This window comes from Bombina bombina, chromosome 4, assembly GCF_027579735.1.
Source record: "Bombina bombina isolate aBomBom1 chromosome 4, aBomBom1.pri, whole genome shotgun sequence".
In the NCBI taxonomy this organism is placed as follows: domain Eukaryota; kingdom Metazoa; phylum Chordata; class Amphibia; order Anura; family Bombinatoridae; genus Bombina; species Bombina bombina.
The window spans coordinates 469,428,569-469,449,632 of NC_069502.1; the positions used below are offsets into that span (position 1 = coordinate 469,428,569).

General features: G+C 33.5%; 1 protein-coding gene across 1 annotated transcript in view; it reads left to right on the top strand.

Annotated features, from left to right (window-relative positions):
* The first annotated feature begins 7,978 nt into the window (after positions 1-7,978).
* DLGAP2 (DLG associated protein 2) overlaps positions 7,979-21,064 on the top strand; it is a 709,652-nt gene continuing 696,566 nt past the window's right edge. Inside the window, exon 1 of the mRNA XM_053710360.1 lies at positions 7,979-8,085. Coding sequence (XP_053566335.1) covers positions 8,049-8,085 — 37 coding nt within the window. The 5' untranslated portion in view covers positions 7,979-8,048. The remainder of the gene's footprint in view (positions 8,086-21,064) is intronic.

Consider the following 21,064-nt stretch of genomic DNA (forward strand, 5'->3'; position numbering starts at 1 on the left):
TTTCCGTAGAGCACATGAATGATGACAGAAGTAAAGAGAATGCATCATCGGTAATTTGAAATGCTTTAGTTATCTGGTATAGCAAAACTATGAGAAAAATGGAGAGGGTGGATACAGCTAGAGATTTGATGAAGAGCAAAGAGTCTTAATTTCAAATTAGACTTATGCTGCTTTTTATAGATTAGCATTAAAAGGAAATAAGAAGCATTTTTTTATTGGCGTGTCGAGTAGAGAATATGTGTGTGTGTGTGTGTGTGTGTGTGCGACTGCTCACTCCACTTGTTGAAATAAAAACAACTAGAACTTTTATTCTTAAAGTACTGCTTAAAGGGACATAATACTCATATGTTAAATCACTTGAAACTGATGCAGTATAAGTGTAAAAAGCTGACTGGAAAATATCACCTGAGCATCTCTATGTAAAAAAGGAAGATATTTTATCTCAATCTCATCAGCTCAGCAGAGTAAGTTCTGTGTAAAAAGTTATACTCAGCTGCTCCCAGCTGCAGGTAAAAAAAATTAAAAAAATGAAGAAATGAACAGCAGCCAATCAGCATCAGCAGTGCTTAGGTCATGAACTCTTACTGTGATCTCATGAGATTTGACTTAACTCTCATGAGATTTCATTGTAAACTTCCTTTACCTGATTGGTGAAATAAGATGAGAGTGCACGATGCTCATCCCTTCAGATGTCCCAGGACAGACACACTAAAATGCTGCTTAGAAATCCTTTACAATGGGAGGTGGCTACTGAGGAACTTTTGAGGTAAAATATCTTTCTTTTTTACATAGAGATGTTCAGGTGATATTTTCTAGTCAGCTTTTTACAGCTATGCTGCATCACTTTCAAGTGTTTAAACATTTGGGTATTATGGCCCTTTAACTATGTTTCACAGTTCTTTTACTGCATGGCTGTTTCATTAGGTTAGTATTTTTACAATTATACATTCCATTTAAAATCACATTGCACCTGCTCAACAGGACCAAATGCTTAGAAGTACTTAAAACTCAACAATACTAACAAATGCCATTAGTAAATGTTTATTTGTAACTATATTGGGTTTATATATGTAAATATATACAGTATATATCAAATTTTTTAGAATTGCAACATATTCTAAAATCACTTACAAGCATATGGAAACCTTTACCTTCCATATTTTATGATATCACATCCTCTTTTCTGGCCACTACACTAATTTTAAGAGCAAACAATAAAAATAAATACATCTATTTAAAAGGGGAAGGAATTACAAGAAAGAAGTTCCATAGAGCATAGATTAATACAAATGTGCATACTAAAAATACAATAATTAATATCTTACAAACTAATTTTAAAAACACTTCTCGTAAACTTAAAAAAATGTCTACCATCCAGGTAATGGCCTAGGGGTATATTTATTAAAGTGCGGACGGACATGATACAATGTAGCGTATCATGTCCGCCGCACATCGATAAATGCCGACAGCATACGCTGTCGGCATTTATCATTGCACAAGCAGTTCTTGTGAACTGCTGGTGCAATGCCGCCACCTGCAGATTTGTAGCCAATCGGCCACTAGAGAGGGGTGTCAATCAACCCGATCGTATTCGATCGGGTTGATTTCTGTCCACGGACTTAGAGCAGGCAGACAAGTTATGGAACAGTGATCTTTAGAAACACAGGCCTTCAAGCTCCATACAGAGCTTGCTAAATAGGCCCCCAAGTCTGACGCTGCATAGCTTTCCAGATAGATGGGGTAAAAAATTTTAGAAAATTGGGTATTTATTTAACTTCTATAAACTATCTAAAGTGCTATGCTGTGAGAGAGACGTTAAATGTTGTTAAGAAACATTTTAATATTAACCTTTTAACGCCGTTATGCCGTTCTATTCCGTCATATTTACACTGGGCTTTAAAGCCGTTATGACGGAATAGAACGTCATATCAAACGGCTGTCCTGAAGCCTTCTGCGCTTCAAGGACTTGATCGCGGTCTGGAGGGCGTTCCTAGGGTTGTAGGGACGCCCCCCAGATGCGATCCAATAATTGAAATCTCGCGATCGTATGCACGATCGCGTAGTTTCAATTTGTCTACATCGGAACAGGTGTTCCGATGTAGACACTTTAACCCTGTCACGAAAGGGTTAAAATATATGCTTGTTTTAATTTCAACAAGTGGAGCGCACAGTCCAATCTATCGCTAATACGCTTAATTAGATCTTGACCATACATAATCTTGAGAAAACTGTATCATAACAGTGAAATGCATTTCATACTGGACAGTTTTTGTGATATCTGTAGGATGGATGGGCTTGATAAGGAGCTTTTTTCACCTTTGAACCACTTTTTAAAGTGGAACATTTTTTGTGATCCCCAACAATTATAATGCAGTCCAAAAACAAACCCATTGTCATCTGTTTGGTTGCTAATTGCAACTTAGCCTGCTGTTATACTTGGGACCACTCCTGTTCTCCTATCTCCCTGTGTACAATACATTATCAAATCCTGAGGGGAGCCTCTTCATTTTTAAAGGACCCTTCCGGGGGAACCCCTAGTTTAAAGTCCACTGCTCTAGAACCATGTTTTATAATTTTTGGTAGATGGATGGTTCTATTTAATTACTATGCAGGTGTTGTAGAAACTGTGGAAGCCATGTAACTATAAAATTGTTAGTCCTGGTTGACTTCTAGCTGAATTTTAAATGTTAGTGCTTTGAAACTGTTGTTTGGTAAAAAAGGAATTATTGATAGTTCTGGCTTTATAATTATAATTAATTATATATCTTTATCTCCACCTCACAGGATTGGTCATTTAGAAGAAAATGAAAACACATAAACAGACTCACACACACATATATACAAACACACACACATACACACATATATACACACACACACACACATATATACACACAAATACACACACACATACATACATACATATATATATATATATATATATATATATATATATATATACACACACATACACACACATACACACAGACATATACACAAACACACACACACACATATATGCACAAATACACACACACATAAATATATATATATATATATATATATACACACACATACACTCACATACACATATACACAAAAACACACACATACGCACACATATATATGCACAAATACACACACACATAAATATATATATATATATATATATATATATATATATATATATACATACACTCACATACACACACACACACATATATATATATATATATATATATATACACACACTCACACATATACACACATACAAACACACACACAGACATTTATACACACAAACATATACATACGCTCACTCACATATACAAACAAACACACACTAGTTTGCTACACTTGTGTGTGTAAACCCCTTTATCTTTTGCTTCCATTATATATTAATGTATTTCTGTGTTTAACATTGAGTGGATTAGGAATATTTTATCTCTTAACTAGTAACTTTGTTCCCTTGAGAGGTAAACTAGAGTGATATTTTTAGATAATATCTAATACATAAGCCAATTTTGTTTTTAAATATCTTATTTTCTAAAAATGTTTTTGGCTCTCTGCATGTTTGTAGATTGAGGCAATGACATATCTAAAAGTATAACTTTGGTTTCTGAATTTATGCAAGATCTCCAGGCTATAGTAAGACAAACAGATGGCTCTAATTACCATTAACAGGTTCAATCAAATGCCAATTTTAGATCTCCTATCTCAACAGATTTTCCTTTGGGACTGTTAAACTAATCTATACATAGGCTAAAAGCCACAAAACCAAGTTATATTAATACTTATTCATAACCTGTTGCATTGGGGAATCCCATCCAAGTCATAACTAAAGGCCATTAACCTATTAAGTGCCAGAAAATGTTCAACTTTCTCCATGACACCTTATTTGAATCCCATTTAAACTGGAAATTGTTAATAATAAAGCTTCAAAATGTAAAGTGCTGAAATACATAAAAAATTAAGATGATTCTGAGGAATAAAAATGAATGCCTAGAATGTATCCCTAAATCATAGCTGGCAAGATGGCATGGGGAACAGCTAATTTAATCACCAAGAAACTCACAGTTAGTTATTAATGCATCATTTAAAATTAAATTTTAAAAAATAAATGTTTCCCTTTTTTGTTCTTTTATTTTCAAAGATTTTGGAGCTTTACAAAATGGTGAAATTAAATCTATTAAAAGGAAGTCATTAATGCATTCCATATTAAAATGCGTATTCATTCTTTCATCATTATGTTGTAAGAGCAAAATATTTATAATGTACTCTTCATATAAGAGTATGTGATTAACCTAGATTATTATATATACTGTAGCTCAGTGGTTTTTATTGAAAAGGTCATGGAAATCAAAATTTTAGTTTCATGATAAAACATAGGAGTGCAATTTAAAAATAAAAAAAATGCTTTAAACATTTTAATAAAGGTCTATACCAATGATTTCAATATAAAACAAGTAAATTTGATAATAGAAGTAAATGGGATTTTTTTATGTTTAAAGCTGTAAGGTCGATCTGAACCATGGAACTTTAAAGAGACTTAAAATTCAAAACTAAACTTTCATGATTCAGAAAAAGCATATATTTTTCAGTTTACTTCTGTTATCAAATTTACTTTGTTTTCATGGTATCCTTTGTTAAAAAAACCTTACCTAGGTAGACTCAGGTTCAGCAGTGCACTACTGGGATCTAGATGGTGATTGGTGGCTACAAACTTATGTCTCTTGTCACTAGCTCACCAGATGTATTTAACTAACTTCCAGTAGTGCATTTCTGCTCTGGAGTTGTCATTAAAAGGAAAGTAAACACTTTTTTTGCTGCACATTATTAGTAAAAGAAAGTAAAGAAAAAACTGAAATCTCTAGTCTTGTATTAAAGTTCATAGTAAAACAACTTTGAGAAGAGCACTTGGCATGCTTCACAAGAATAACCATGCCTAATATCTCCCCTAATTTGCAGTTATATTTTATGCTGATTCCAAACATGGAGAATTGTTAACAAGATGACAGTGGCAATCCCTGTTATCTCCAGACTAAGGGGCTGATTTACCAAGGGCCAACGGCCCTTGATGCCCCTGTTTCTGCGCGAGCCTTCATAAGAAGCAGCGGCCTTAAGACCACTGCTCCTTAACTGGTCCACTGACTCTGAGGTTGCGGTCTGCAATCCACCCAATCCTATTCGATTGGGTTGATTGACACCCACTGCTAGCGGCCGATTGGCTGCAAATCTGCAGGGGGTGGCATTGCACAAGTAGTTCACCAGAACTGTTTGTGCAATGATAAATGCCGACAGGATATGCTGTCGGCATTCAGCGATGTCTGTCGGACATGATACGCTACAGCGTATCATGTCGGACAGACTGATAAATCTGCCCCCATATGTATACAATTACAGACTAAAGACAAGTCCTCTGAAAAACATTTGCAGCAGACAAGGTATTAAACTGTTTTAATAATGTTTAGACTCTCTTGGGTACAACCACTATGTAATGGTTACTAATCACCATATCATACTTATTTTTACTGTGTCTGCAGCTCTCTTCAACCCCAATCTCTTATGTTAACCCTTCAAAAGTGCTAGTTAGTGAAGTTCTGCATCTTTACACTGGGGCACCAGCATCTGTAATTTAAGTATTCTTGTACCCTGTGACAGAAGTGTTGCACATTCACAGATCAACAATATGTTTGTCTTTTTGATAAGCCGTATCATGCATTTAATTGTGAACAATTTTAAATGGGATCTGTACATTTTTGCAATGGCTGAATTTCTATAAATTATTCTTGAAGGCTTTTTTATATTTGTTATGTAACTTTAAAACTGTAAAAAAGCAAATATGTAACTCTCCTGCTTTCTATTTTGTGAACTAATGCAAAGTGCAAGGTACAGCTATCAAATAATGCAACTATACATTGCATATCAAGATGGCGGAACCCAGTATAAAGATTCAGATGTGCATTGCTGCACATTCAATAAAGGATAACAAGAGAATGAAGCAAAATTGATAATAGAAGTAAATTGGAAAGTTGTTAAAAAAATTGTTCTATCTGAAAATTAAAGAAAAAAAATAATTTGTGCTTACTTAATTAATTTATTTATTTCATGATGGTAAGAGTCCTCGATCCATTATTTATGAGAATTACTCTTGCCGACTACTAGAAGGAGGCAAAGATTCCCAAACTCCAAGAGCTCTATATAACCCCTCTCACCTCCCAATTACCTCAGTCTAACGTTTAGCCATGCAAAAGGATGTAGAAAAAATAAATAAGAGCTGGTGAGAGTCCATGATCCTTTGCTCCTGGGAACTAATACCCAAGCTGTGGAGTTCATGAGCAATGATAAATAAAAGGTGGGATTAAAAAAACCATATTTTTTTCACTGAAAATTCACAACTCCAAAAGATCACAAATAAGGCATAATAAAATTATTTTTTAATGGCTTTAAAATTAAACAATAGGCATAATAAATGAAGCTGAGACAACTGCCTGAAGGATTTTCCTAACAAAGGCTTCCTCAGTTGAGGCAAAAACATAAAATGGTAGAATTAGTAAAAGTATGAAAAGAAGACCAAGTAGCTGCCTTGCAAATTTGGTCAACAAAAGCCTCATTCTTGAAAGCCCAAGGCATTATGGAATGAGCAGTAATCTATTTATGTGGCCTCCAAGTAAGCCTGATGAATCAAAAGTCTCAACCAAGAAGCCTCTAGACACTCAACTACTTAGTAAAGTAGATAGCCAAACCAGTACTGAAACATATCAGCAGAAGTTATGGAAAAGTAGTATATCATAGATCCATAACAGAAGGCAAAAGACAAGTTCACTATGTAAGGTTTGTGACAGAATTTACCATGAGGTGAAAATAGAACCTTTAACCATACCCCATATACATCCATCTGACAAACACTGTACTCTGAGGGGTAAGCGGGTCTCAACATAGAATCATATGCACATCTTCGTTCTTCACCTTCCTCAGTGGAGGCAAAGACAAGACTGAGGTACCTGTGAGGTGGGAGGGGTTATATAAAGTTCTTGGTGTTTGGGAATCTTTGCCTCCTCCTAGTGGTAGGGAAGAGTAATTCCCAGGAGTAATGGATTGTGGACTCTCACCACCTGTATGAAAGAATGTGTGGGTTTCAAATCCCTTTAAAGAGAGCTGCAGGTACAGGAGAAAAACAATAGTATGGTGAGTAGTAACATGGTACTGTAGTTGTACTCATCAGGTTAATTTCCCAGTAATCAATTGAAAACATGCAGGGAAAATGTTTCAGTTACAATGTGTTTTAACTTGAACTAGCTGCTGATTAGTGACTGCATACATTTGTCTCTATGTATTGGCTAGACAGATGTGTTCAGCTCAGTTCTGCTTTGGAACTGATACTAACTTTGTGTTTAACCCTTTTTAAGGGTTAAATGCATTATTCTCTGCATGCAACTGGGCAATAATAAAATATTTTAACACATTAAAGTATTTTCTGTTTCCTATAACTCTGACTTCCATCTAGAGATGTGCAGATCTCATGAAACTCTGAAGGCGGCCCTTGCACTGCTCAGCTATTTTCATTGCCAAATGAATTCTTGTGCAACAGCAACACGCTAAAATCCCAGCAAATCCAGATTTTCATGTGGTGCTATAGCACAAGAATAAATTTGGCAACAAAAATAGCCAACTGCATGACGGGCCCCCTTCTTCCACATTTGGAGGTTGGCAAAACCTCAGAATGTGCATCTTTATGTCCTTCTCCCTTTAAAGTTTCCCTTCTCAAAAGTCTTTTATTTGTCTTGTATCTCAGATGTCTTCTACAAAGAGCTTATCATTTGTGTGTTATTGTGGATCAGATTGCATTACTGAGTAAAACCTAAGCAGGAAATAGAAACAAATGGTTTAGAAAAAAAAAAAAAAATCACTTAACAAATATAATTTAATTCTTCGACAGCGCAACATAGAGAGCAGATGGGAGGGAGGCAGTGGACTTTATCGGGACTTCCAAAAAGCAATTGACACAAGAATATTTACAAATATGGCATAGAGAGAAATATACTGAAATGGATAGAAAACTTTCATGGCGGAAGAAATCGGAAGGTCAGTATTAAAATTGTAACCGCCGGTCGCACACATCATAAGTGTTTTTCTTAAGAAAATTGTAAATGTACTGAGTTTGTACCAAGATCGTGTATTAGCTTTATCAGGAATTTCAGAAATAATACTGTATTATATATATTAGTTTCACTTCTACAGGATTCTGACATCTAGTGTAGTGCTTGTGGTATTTATTTATTTTTTGGATCATTTTTCTTTCACTATGTATTTCCTGTTTCTCTTGCTAAACTATAATAATGTAATGTATATGCATGTATACATTTACATTTATTTTCCAGTTTAAAATGTTTGCAGTTTGTTAATGAAAATAAGGAAAATTAGTGAACTTTTCAAGAATAAAACAGATGATTATAGATAGTAGCTATGAATGTGGTTTTTAGTACAAAAAACAACTTCTATATCTCTTGTGTGCACTTGTGTGACATTCTGTAGAAAAAGAATTTATTTTAATGTTCTGAGTATCTATCTACAGATTAATTGCTTTTAATCAGAGCCTGTCTTTGAGATTGAGCACTTTTTATTTTCGGTTGCCTTTGAAAATCAATTGATGTGATCAATATTATTGTTTTCTATATGTTATTGCTCTAATTACTGGAAAATGTATTGTAACACATAAACAAGTAAATACATTTTTATGGGTCTGAAGTTTTCACAATTTAATGGTATCTATAGTATTTGTTCTGCAGTATAAGGTAGCCCAACATTAAATTAAAAGCCCTCACTGTTGTGTGACATGCTTTTTGCATTTTCAATTTACCCAGTTCATCCCTTTTTATTCTCCCTTACAATTCACTTTTGCCCAATCATATTAAACTCAACATTTAAACTTTCTGTAAAATGCTTACGTAAAGAAAATTAAATAGTATTACAATATATATATATTATTTATTGTGTCTACTTTTGCTTTAAAATACCTCTGTTAAGAGTTCTTGTTCCATATCTTTAAAAAAGATTGAAGTTCCTCTATCATACTGAAATATAGTAAAATAAATCTGACCCTTCAATTTCTACACAGTGATTGGTTATTTCAGTCTACAAGATCATTTACATTTGTCCCTAACTGGACAGAGAAATAGTGACCAGGAACATTGCACTACGCTTTTCAAGAGGTGTATATTTGAAGTGATCTTGATTTATAAAACCTTGTAAACTGTGCTAACAAAATTGCAATGTTAAAATATTTCAAAACATATTTGCAGCACAGTGCTTGATTGCTAAAATATGCTATGAGTTTATGTCCTTTTAACTATTTCTTTTACTTTTTCTTGATATTTTAAAAGTGGGCAAATAGCAAGATGACGTATCAGTAGCTGCTGAAAAGGCGGTTGACTATTTTCAAAATATGTCATGTAGAGTTAATAGGGTTGTACCTTTCATAGCAAAACATACTGACTATCCACAATAGCATAAAATTGCAAAAATAATTGTGTGCATAATTCAGAATTTAAAGATGCTAAATTTGTTCATTTGTTTAAAATCAGATTTCAATAACTTAAGAAGTTGTACTATAACACTAATTATTTTCAAAGTTATTTTTTTATTATCTACTTACACTTATTATACTGGGCATGCCTTTAAAATGTAGTATAGGATATTGAAATTCTCCCAAATCTGTGGATTTTCACAGATTTTTGTGTGTTGCATTTTAACACTAATTTATACAGCACCAAAAAACTGCCAAATGCTACTACCACTGGGTATTCTTGGAATTAATTTGACAAAAGTATATCCAAATAACAAATTTTGCACATACCTTTAGTATTTTTATAACCTGAGGAACTTTGCAAACATTGTTTGATTTGTATTCTAAAAAGAATGCCACTTGTATGGATGAGCGAATGTGGGGAAAGTGTAATTCATTTGGTAGAACGAATAGACCGGTGGACATTTGTTTTGGACATTTGAAGGTTGATAAGAATGAAAAGCCATTAAAATTCAGTAATCAATTGTTATTTCTAGTTTTCGATTGTTAATTATTAGATCGAATATATCCACATTCAAAATTTTGAATGCAACATTTGATTTAACGTAGACTATTCAGAAGTTCAATAGTTCATATGGTAGAGAATTTAGTAAATTGATACATAACAGATACAAATATATCATTTCAATGAATGTGTTAATATTGGTTTCATTTTTTGAATGTTGCAAAACATTCTCATATCCCTATCCACTAGTGTCAAAGTAGCCAAAAGAGGTTCCTTTGATAAGTCAAACATTTATATTAAATTGTGTTAAACAACAATTCCATGATTTCTCTTTTATCTTCAATTGCTTATTTGCTGTATGCTTTAATGTCAGAGTATATTGAGACTTTAAACTGTGTAAATTTTAATAAAAAATGGAGATGTTCTACAACTTTTCACCAGTTTATAATATTCATTGAAGTAAACTGTTCTTTAATGCAACTATATGTGCTTAAAGAGACATGAAAGGAAACGTGTATTAGAGGCATGATCTATCTGTATCCTGAAAGTTTATTTTTTCTTTCAGTGTCCCTTTAAACTGTTTAACAAAGACTGCATTGTAAATACAATGCATTAAAAAATCCCACAACAACCATTTATTATATGGTTTTAAAATAAACAATGAAAGCCATTTTTTTGGGACGGTGCCTTGGATCTATTGAATGACAATTTTACCTATTTTAAGTGACATTTCTCGGTTGTTCTTGTGCTTATTCATTTGACACGTTAAACCCCATTATTCTTTGTTTAGTAAAAACATTAGGTCATACTTTAAACTTATGAAATTTGAACACAAATGAAATAAGATCATTTAAATCTGAATTAATTATTCCAATAGTGTTTGGATGGTAAAATACAGTAATTGTCAAATTACTTAAATGTTACATGAAATAATTAAAGGGACATTACACTCAAATGTTGAAGTGGTGCAGCATATATATAAAAAGCTAACTAGAAAATATCACCTGAACATCTCACACCCCACTGTAAAGATACTTAAAGCAGCCAATCAGGATGCTAGTCCCAGGCCTTGCAATGGAGTGTGCATCTGGGATGTGCAGGCATAGTCATGTTATTTTTCTATTCAGTTTAAGGGAGTTTACTATGAAATCTCATGTGATTTCAGTGAAATCTCAGGAGATCACAGCAAAGCATGACACAAGCACTGCTGATGCTGATTAGTTGCAGCTGGACAGCAGCTGAAGTATAACTGTTCACAGAGCACATACTCTGGTGAGCAGAAGAAATTGTGAGGTAAAATATCTTCCCGTTTACATAAATATATTCAGGTGATATTTTCATGTCAGCTTTTTACAGTTATGCTGCTTCACTTTCAAGTGATTTATCATATAATTATGTCACTTTAATTACACATATCAAAAGTTGATATTATTTGGTAATTAAAAAAATGGTATTCAAGTTAATTAGGCACTAATCATCAACAATGACTGAAATGTCATGTTTTATTTTTAATCTAACTTAATAACTATTGCTTTTTTGAAGGTCTGTGAAAATCCATTGGGAAAGCCCCTTACAAAGGCTATTCCTTTGCTTTTTTTAACTCATGCAAGCATTTTTCATTCCATATGTCTGCTCTACTTATGAAATGGAATGGCTTAGGAAATTATGCTCAAGTCAGGTTGTTTTGTTTTTGCGTGAGAAAATGTTACTACTTTATTATAGCCATAAATCTGCAATTCAAATTTGCTCTAATCTGTTAGAGCATTTTCGTGTTGCACTATTTAATTTGCCAATAACTATATATGTAAATATGTTAAACGCATAGTTAAAGTCACCTCCAGAGAATCATGGCACTGAGGTTCTTAGTGGAACAGGTGACTGACAGGTATGGACATATTCTGTCCCTGAATAGTTCACTGCTTGTGATCATGCCAATCCGCAGCTGACCATAAAGATACAGTCTAGAATTTGTATTGTTTTAAAAGATAGATAATCCCTTTATTACGCATTCCCCAGTTTTTCAAAACCATCACATAATCACATGATTTATGACATCAGCAAATCTGATTACAATATACATTTTATGTATCACCAACGAATCAAATTGCTCGATACTTGTGTCATTGATCAGTCACTCATCAGAACTTGTAAGTGCCATTTGTTACATTGTGTATTATACTTTGAAAGTATGTACATGTGAAATTAGAATTAAAGATAAACATTAATGCTGCTATCAGGACACACAGTGTAATATTTTAGACAAGGATTTTAAAATTCGAATTGATGTTTGATTCAATATAATCTGAAATGATAACTCAAAGGGATAGCCCACCTAACATTAAACTGTCATGATTCAGATACAGCAGAAATTAAAATCACCTCTTTACTGTCATGCTATTTTCAGTGTATTTCTTCCTTCTTCTGAATTTCTTTTTCAGTACGAAATGTAATTTTATATGCCAGCCCATTTTATAACACCTGTGAAGGGGTGTTTTTTAAAACTAGATTGCAATCAGGAGGGGTTACACAGGTACAGAGAGAAAACTGTCCCAGCTCTTAAAATATCCATTGATTGCAAATAAATACATATGATACTCTGATTACATACATTTACACTATATACATATAGTGGTATAAATAAACACAGAGATATAAAAGACAACCTTGTTTAGATATATATATATATATATATATATATATATACACACAAGTATGTGCAAAGATATATGTACAAATGCTAGCATTAATAATCATTTATAAAAAAAAATAGATAAAAGCATATCATGACTTCTAGAAATACAAATACATATTAATTTATGTGAAAGTATCATATAACAGATTTTCTTGTATAACAAATAAATATAAAAATAAATTTCTATGAGATATTGTTTGTTGAGGTATAAATGTATCTATTTCTTCAACATTAACAGTTGAAAACTAAAACATTAGCTTTAGAGAAATGTGCTTGTTTATGGACAGTAATGAAATGGTAAAAATAAAGTTGGGAAAAACCCGAATAACCTCAACATCGATGACTGTTAATTAACAACAGTCCGATGCTCTTCGCACCGTACTTGATGCGTGTTTTTCACAGATGTTTTTATAAATAAGGGTATCATATACAGATCTGCATCAGCGATGCACTGAGATTGACGCTTTGATAAATAGACCCCATTATCTCTCTTTTTAAACAATCACAATTTTAGTGTAGACTGTCCCTTTAACTTGTGTTTAACACCTTTAGTTGTACTAACACATAGGTTAGCCAAGCAATAGTGCAATAAGAAAATATTCGAAAGCATTAGAGCATTTTAACATTAAAGGGACACTGAACCCAATTTTTTTTATTTCATGATTCAGATAGAGCATACAATTTTAATCAACTTTCTAATTTACTCCTATTATCAATTTTTCTTTGTTCTCTTGCTATCTTTATTTAAAAAGCAGGAATGTGATGCATAGGAGCCGGACCATTTTTAGTTGAGAACCCAGGTTATGCTCACTTATTGGTGGGTAAATGTAAGCCTCCAATAAGCAAGCGCTATCAGTGGTGCTGAACCTAAAATGCGCTGGCTGCTAAGATTTACGTGCCTGCTTTTAAAATAAAGATAGCAAAGAAGAAGAAGAAGAAAAATTGATAATAGTAGTAAATTAGAAAGTTGCCTAAAGCTCTATCTGAATCATGAAAGAAAGAATTTGGGTTCAGTGTCCCTTTAAAACTGCACAAAGAAAACAAACTGAAACTGGAATTGATACTTGTTGCATTATGAACCACGATTGTAACTGCTTGAGTACAGTGTTAATTGTGTTTACAAAACATTTTTACTTTTCTTATTTGATCTACATACTTATAAAGATTCTTCTATCAGTGTTTTTTATTTTTTATATACAATACTATATTCACATTGAAATTATTACTGTGATGAGTACATGACATGCAGTTATAATACTTAAAAATTAATCAACTTGAAGTGATAATAATATTAAATGTTCTTGTTTGCACAAGCTAGATAAGATGTGTTTAGGAGAATAAAAAAAAGAAAATAGAAAAAACAAATTAAGCCAGAAAGCTAAGGAGTATATAATATAACTGGGAACTATACTTCAAAGATAATTAGAGAAGGAAGCAGAAGCATAGACAAGATGGCTGAACTATGAATTAGGCCTGTGCATCATTAACTTCTGAATGTGGAAGAAGGCAGCCGATATCGGCCTTTGGCTCTTTTCAGAGCCGGATTTATTCTTATGAAAGTGCAACATACTAAGATATGGATGTGTACAGATCTTTGTGTCTTGAACTGTCACAAGAATAAATCTGGCTCAAAAAAGAGCCGACTTCTTCCGCATTCAGCAGCTAACGAAGCTGCAGAATGCACAGACCAACTATGAATTGTAATAAACAGACAATAAAGTAATATAGATGTCTACTAATGCTCCAGTCACTGCTTCCTTAAACAGCAGTTTCCAAGGCTGGTGGTATCAGGGATTCACATAGTGGGGTCTGATAAAGTTAGTGTTTACTGTTGTGGGGGGGGGAGGTTACAATTAAGATTAAGTGCGGAAGAGAATTCAGGTGGTAAGAGGTAAGGGGTAGATTATGGTGTGTGGTTAGGGTGTGTTCTATAGTGGGTGCTTGGTGCAGTTGGGGTACAATGAGTCAGAGTATTCCTCTACTTTTTAAATCACTAATACCTAGATAATACAGGTAACAGTATTTAAGGGACATTGAACACTGAACAAATGTTAGATATTATAATGTATCCAAAGTCAAGGTTAGCCTGATAATGTGTAGATGTTTTTTTTTTAAAGTATATTAGTTGTTTAAATAGTTTTAGTCTCTATAAAGTAATGGGTGCCTCTATGTTATATAAATGATATAAAAGATTCAGTAAAGTGTTCAACTATCTCACAGTGTTTAAAGTCCTTTTAACTTGACTATATTAATCACAAAAATATATTTTCCATTAATAAATGTTGCTTACATGTAAACAAATCCTTCTTGCAACAATAAAGGGTTTATCATAATCCTATGAACAAAGTTGCAGCACAGTACATACAAATGTGCATACAAAGATTTGTTACAATAATATATATGGAACACGTTTTTGTACTTGCATGAAATCTTCATATTCTCCCTTTTTTATTCAGGTCCGGTTTAATATTGTTGAAGTTGTATTTGATGCAAAAAAATGTTATTGCAATTTATTTAATTTAATTTATTTTACTTGGTGGATTTTGGAATGTGTTCTTTAACATACACACATTCCTTCTCTCTGTTTTTTTAATAAATGTCAAACAGAAAGCACAAGCACATATTTCCCCCGAGAATTTAGTTTTTGTGTTGCATCATTCCCATCACATACTGAAGACTTATTCAGAGTGTTGTTTCTCAAGGAAGATTCTCAACCATTTTATAAGCACCATTAAGTTGCAGTGTGTTTAACCTAAGGATAACTATTTGCGTGCTGTGCCATTTCCACAGCCAGTTAACTGTGTGCTGTAAGTTTATTCCGGGAGCAGCAGGTGACATGGTGAGATTTTTACCCAAATAAATCAGACTAACTTAGCAAAGTCACATTTAACCATCAGTTTAACCATTTACTATATCTTTTATATTTTCTTCATGTCATTGATAGTAACATAGAACATACTTAAAGGGACAATGTACTCAGGCGAGCACCTGAGTTTATTGTATTCCAAGTAGCTGCATGAACACTCTTTGAAATGGGCTGGGCTCTCTCCCCCCACTGGGAGGTTGATTTCAGCTGCTGACTCTAGATTTTGTTTTTGATTTTATAGCCAGTACTCCAGTATTATAATTTTCATTACAGGTGGTAGTTTGTAAGCCAATAGCAGCTAATTCAAATGACAAAATAAAGGTAAATGAGCTATTTGTTAACAATTTAATGCACTCAACAAGGTAACATGGATTTTTGGGAACACAGAGGAGAAGATTTTGCATTGCAGTGTGCCTTTAAGAAAAAATAGGCACAACTTTAGTTTTTATGAATCCATTTGAAGCAAATAAAGTACTGTTTAGATTTGTATTTGTTTATTTAGAATGTGTCATTTACAATAATTATTATTTGAATATAAATATTATTTTCACAAAACCTTTAATTAATGCCAGACTTTTTATTTAAGTCTTCAAAAGACAGGAAATATGAATTTAAACCCTGCCAACCCTTGAGAGTAGCATTTGTTCTTGGGAGTTCTAAGCCACATTCCATCATTATTGTCAAACCTCAAGGTGTAAAAAGCAATACATTTACATGAAAGTCAATTTTTACCTGCCCTGTGTCCAACTCAAAATGATGACCTTACTAATAGCTTCATATTAAGTTTTGTGACACTTGTAAGCACTGCAAATGATTAAGGTATATAATTAACCTCTGCTTGGGAGGTTATTATTAATTAACAATGATATCATAAATATCATTTTTTATCAATAATTGAGAAATATTTTATATTGTTTTCCTTCCACAGTATTTAAAGAATAAATTAATATCTTTCAGATTACTTAACGGTACAATTAAATATCAACTATTTTTAAATGGATGTTCCAGTATGAGGTAATGCTGATGTTCATAATACCAATAACAAACCACGTATTAAGTTATAACAGATTTATAAAATACTTTAAATGTAATAGTTACACAACTTTAGTAAGCTAGTAGAGTATAACAGTAATTCTGTCAAATTAGCATTTTTTTTTCACTGAAATAAATTTTTTGTCCAGAAAAACTACAAAATATACCTATTTAACAAATGCTAACTGTCAATAATAATCATGTATTAATGATATATTTTGTATATAAATTCTGCAGTCTGATAAGATTTTTTTGCATAAAGCATAAATAAAACGTATACCCCCTGACATTACAAACCCCCACCCACCACACCCACAATATAAAAATAAACCTAATCTACAAATTGCCCCGAAAAGGGCATTTGTATGGGCATTGCTCTTAAGAGGGCATTCAGATCTTTTTTGGCCCATTAAAAATAAAAAATGCCTAATCTAAACCCCCCCCCCAAAAAAAAAATCCCATATCAAAAAATATCAAACGAAATTATAAAAAAAATAAAAAATATTCCTATTCTAATACCCCGTTTAAAAAAAAAAAAAAAAAAAAAACACCCCAAAATAAAAAAAACTAATTATAATAAACTACCAATGGCCCTTAAAAGGGCCTTTTGTAGGGTATTACCCTAAAGTTAACAGCTCTTTTGCAAAAAAATAAAACAAACACCCCCTAACATTACAAACCCTCACCCCAACCCACAAAATAAAAAAAACTAACTAAAAAAAAACTAATCTACCCATTGCCCTGAAAAGGGCATTTGTATGGACATTGCCCTTAAAAGGGTATTCAGCTCTTTTACTGCCCATAAAAGGGCATTCAGCTCTTTAAAATAAAGAAGTCCTAATCTAAAAAAAAACACCCCAAAAAACAAACAAAACCCCCCGAATACTAGCCCCAAAATCGGTACTCACAGTTGCTGAAGTCCGGCGAATGATCTCCATCTCAGCAGCAAAGTATCTTCATCCACGCGGCATCCATGTTCATCTTCTTCCTCCCTGATGCGCGGAGGCGGCGGTCCAAATCGGCAAATGGGAATGAGAGCTGCTTAAATCCTATTGGCTGTTTAATCAGTCACTAGGATTTAAGCAGCTCTCATTCCTATTGGCTGATTTCAAATTTTCAGCCAATAGGAATGCAACAGTACCCCAATATAAAAGGGGTACCTTGCATTGAATCCTCAGTGTGCGGTAGACAATCGCACGAAGAGGATCTTAAAGGGACAGTCTAGTCCAAAATACACTTTCATGATTAAGATAGAGAATGTAATTTTAAACTATTTTTAAATTTACTTTTATCACCAATTTTGCTTTGTTCTCTTGGTATTCTTAGATGAAAGTTAAACCTAGGAGGTTCATATGCAAATTTCTAAGCCCTTGAAGGCCACCTCTTCTCTCAGGGCATTTTGACAGTTTTTCATCACTAGAAGGTGTTAGTTCATGTGTGTCATATAGATAACACTGTGCTCATGCACGTGGAGTTCAGGCGAGCCAGCTCTAATTGGCTAACATGGATGTCTGTCAAAAGAACTGAAATAACGGGGCAGTTTGCAGAGCATTAGATACAAGGTAACCACAGAGGTAAAAAGTGTATTTATATAATTGTGTTGGTTGTACAAAACTAGGGAATGGGTAATAAAGGGATTATCTATCTTTTGAAACAATAAAAATTCTGGTGTAGACTGTCCCTTTAACGTCAAACTGATGGACCTCCGCCTGGACCTCCACCCATAGACTGCTCTGCCTCTGCAGGGATGAAGAAGATGCCGGTCCTGCGATGGATGAACATGGAGCCACCTGGATGAAGATGCTTCGCCGCTGGGATGAAGATCTTTCACCGGACTTCAGCAAATGTAAGTACCAATTTTGGGGTTAGTGTTAGGTTTTTTTGTGGGGGGGTTTGGGTGTTTTTTTTTTATTAGGGCTTATTTTATTTTAATGGGCCGAAAAAGAGCTGAATGCCCTTTTAAAGGCAGTAAAAGAGCTGAATGCCCTTTTCAGGGCAATGGGTAGATTAGTTTTTTTTAGCTAGGTTTTTTATTTTGTCGGTTTGGTAAGGTGGTGGTTTGTAATGTTAGGGGTGTTTGTTTTAATTTTTTGCAAAAGAGCTGTTAACTTCAGGGCAATGTCGTACAAAAGGACCTTTAAGGGTTAGTGGTAGTTTATTATAGATTAGGTGTTTTTTATTTTGGGGTGGGTTTTTTTTTTTTTTTTTTTAAATGGGGTATTAGAATAGGAATAATTTTAATTTTTTTGGATAATTTCGTTTGTTATTTTTTGTAATGGTAGTTTTTTTATATTTTGTAATTTTAATGTTTATTATTTTTTGTAATTGTAGTTTTAATTTTTTAGTAATATTAGGTTTTTTATTTTAGTAATGTTAGTTTTTTATTTTTAGTAATGTTAGGTTTTATTAGTGTAAGCTTAGGTTTTATTTTTATTTCACAGGTAAGTTTGTATTTATTTTAACTTGGTAGTCAGTAAATAGTTATATTGTAGCTAGCTTAGGTTTTATTTTTATTTCACAGGTAAGTTTGTATTTATTTTTAGATAGGTAGTTAGTTAATAATTGTAACTTTAATTTAGGTCAATTTTAATTATGTTAAAGTTAGGGGGTTAATAGTTTAATTTAGGTTGTTGCGATGTGGGGCCCAGCGGTTTAGGGGTTAATAGGTTTAGTTAGTGTTGACAATGTTTGGGAATGGCGGTTTAGGGGTTAATAGGTTTATTTAGTGTTTCAGTTAGTGTCGGCGATGTCAGGGAACTGCGATTTAGGGGTTAATAGGTTTAGTTAGTGTTGGTGATATTTGGGAATGACGGTTTAGGAGTTAATAGGTTTAGCTAGTGTCGGCGATGTCGGGGAACGGCGGTTTATGGGGTTGATAGGTTTAGTTAGTGTCGGCGATGTCGGGGAATGGTGGTTTAGGGGTTAATAGGTTTCGTTAGTGTCAGCGATGTCGGGGAACCGAAATTTAGGGGTTAATAGTTTTATTTAGTGGTGTCGTTAGTGTTGGCAATGTTGGGGAAGGGCGGTTTAGGGGTTAATATCTTTATTTAGTTATTTAGTTAGTGTCCACGATGTCGGGAATTGCGGTTTAGGGGTCAATAGGACTAGTTAGTGTTGGGGAACAGCGGTTTAGGGGTTAATATCTTTATTTATTGATTTAGTTAGTGTCACTGATGTCGGAGAACTGCGGTTTAGGGGTTAATAGCTTTATTTAGTGATTTAGTTAGTGTCGGCGATGTCAGGGAGCTGAGGTTTAGATTAGAACAATGAAAAATTCCGAATATGAATAGTGGATCCGAAAATTCTGAAACTGATTTATTAATTTTCGTAATTTTTGGGGATTTTAGTTATTGTGCCGATTCGGAAATTCGGATGCATTCGAATCTCTGAATCAGCCAAAATTCGTCCGAAAATGAAATTCGGCCAAAAGGAAACGCACATGTCTAGTGCACACATAAAGTTAACCATATGGAAAAGTACATCATGCCCACGGTTAAATATGGTGGTGGCTCTTTAATTTTTTGGGGCTGATTTTCTGCCAGAGGACCTGGACATTTTTTAGGGTACATGGCATCATGGACTCTATCAAATATTAATAGATATTAAATCAACACCTTACTGCCTCTGTCAGGAAGCTTAAAATGGACCGTGGACCAGCAGGACAATGATTCAAAACACAGGTCCTACCATGGCTATCCCAGTCCCCGGACTTGAACCCTATAGAAAACATGTGGGGTGAACTTAAGAGGAGAGTCCACCAGCATCAACCTTAAAATTTGAAGAATCTGGAGAGATTCTGTATGGAGGAATTTTCTCAAATATCTTACCATGTACAGTATTCTCCAATCTCTTCAGAAAACACGTCAGATCATTGATGGCACTACTTAAATTTACTTTGGATACAATAAATATTGGACTTTTAATTGCATCAAGGTTAAGTCTGCAAATCTTTTTCTATTGATAGTTCTATTATAGGAGCTGTTATCTTGGCAAAGGGAGGTAGCACAAAGTATTGACTAAAAGGGTGCCAATAATTTAATAAAGATTTTGTTTGCATAACCTGTGTTGTGTTTGCAATTGTCTGATATTAATGAGAGTAAAAGATTAAACAATAAAGACATTTTTTACTGATTTCTTTGCTCATATTTACCAAAGGTGCCAATATTAGTGAAGGGCACTTTATGTTAATATACATTATTGCCTTTTCCAATCAAATACCTAATCATATACCATATACATTTTAACCCTTATAACTTTTTTTATTATTTATATGAATAATTTTTATTAGATAGTGTGTATATGAGAATAAAACCTTATTTTAATGTATTTATATTGTGTTTGGTACATTTTTTTATTTAGCCTTAATCCTTTACACAAGGACTTCAGTCATGCTAACCTGATGAGCGCAAATTTAATTTGCGATCATGTGGTCGAGTTTCCGTT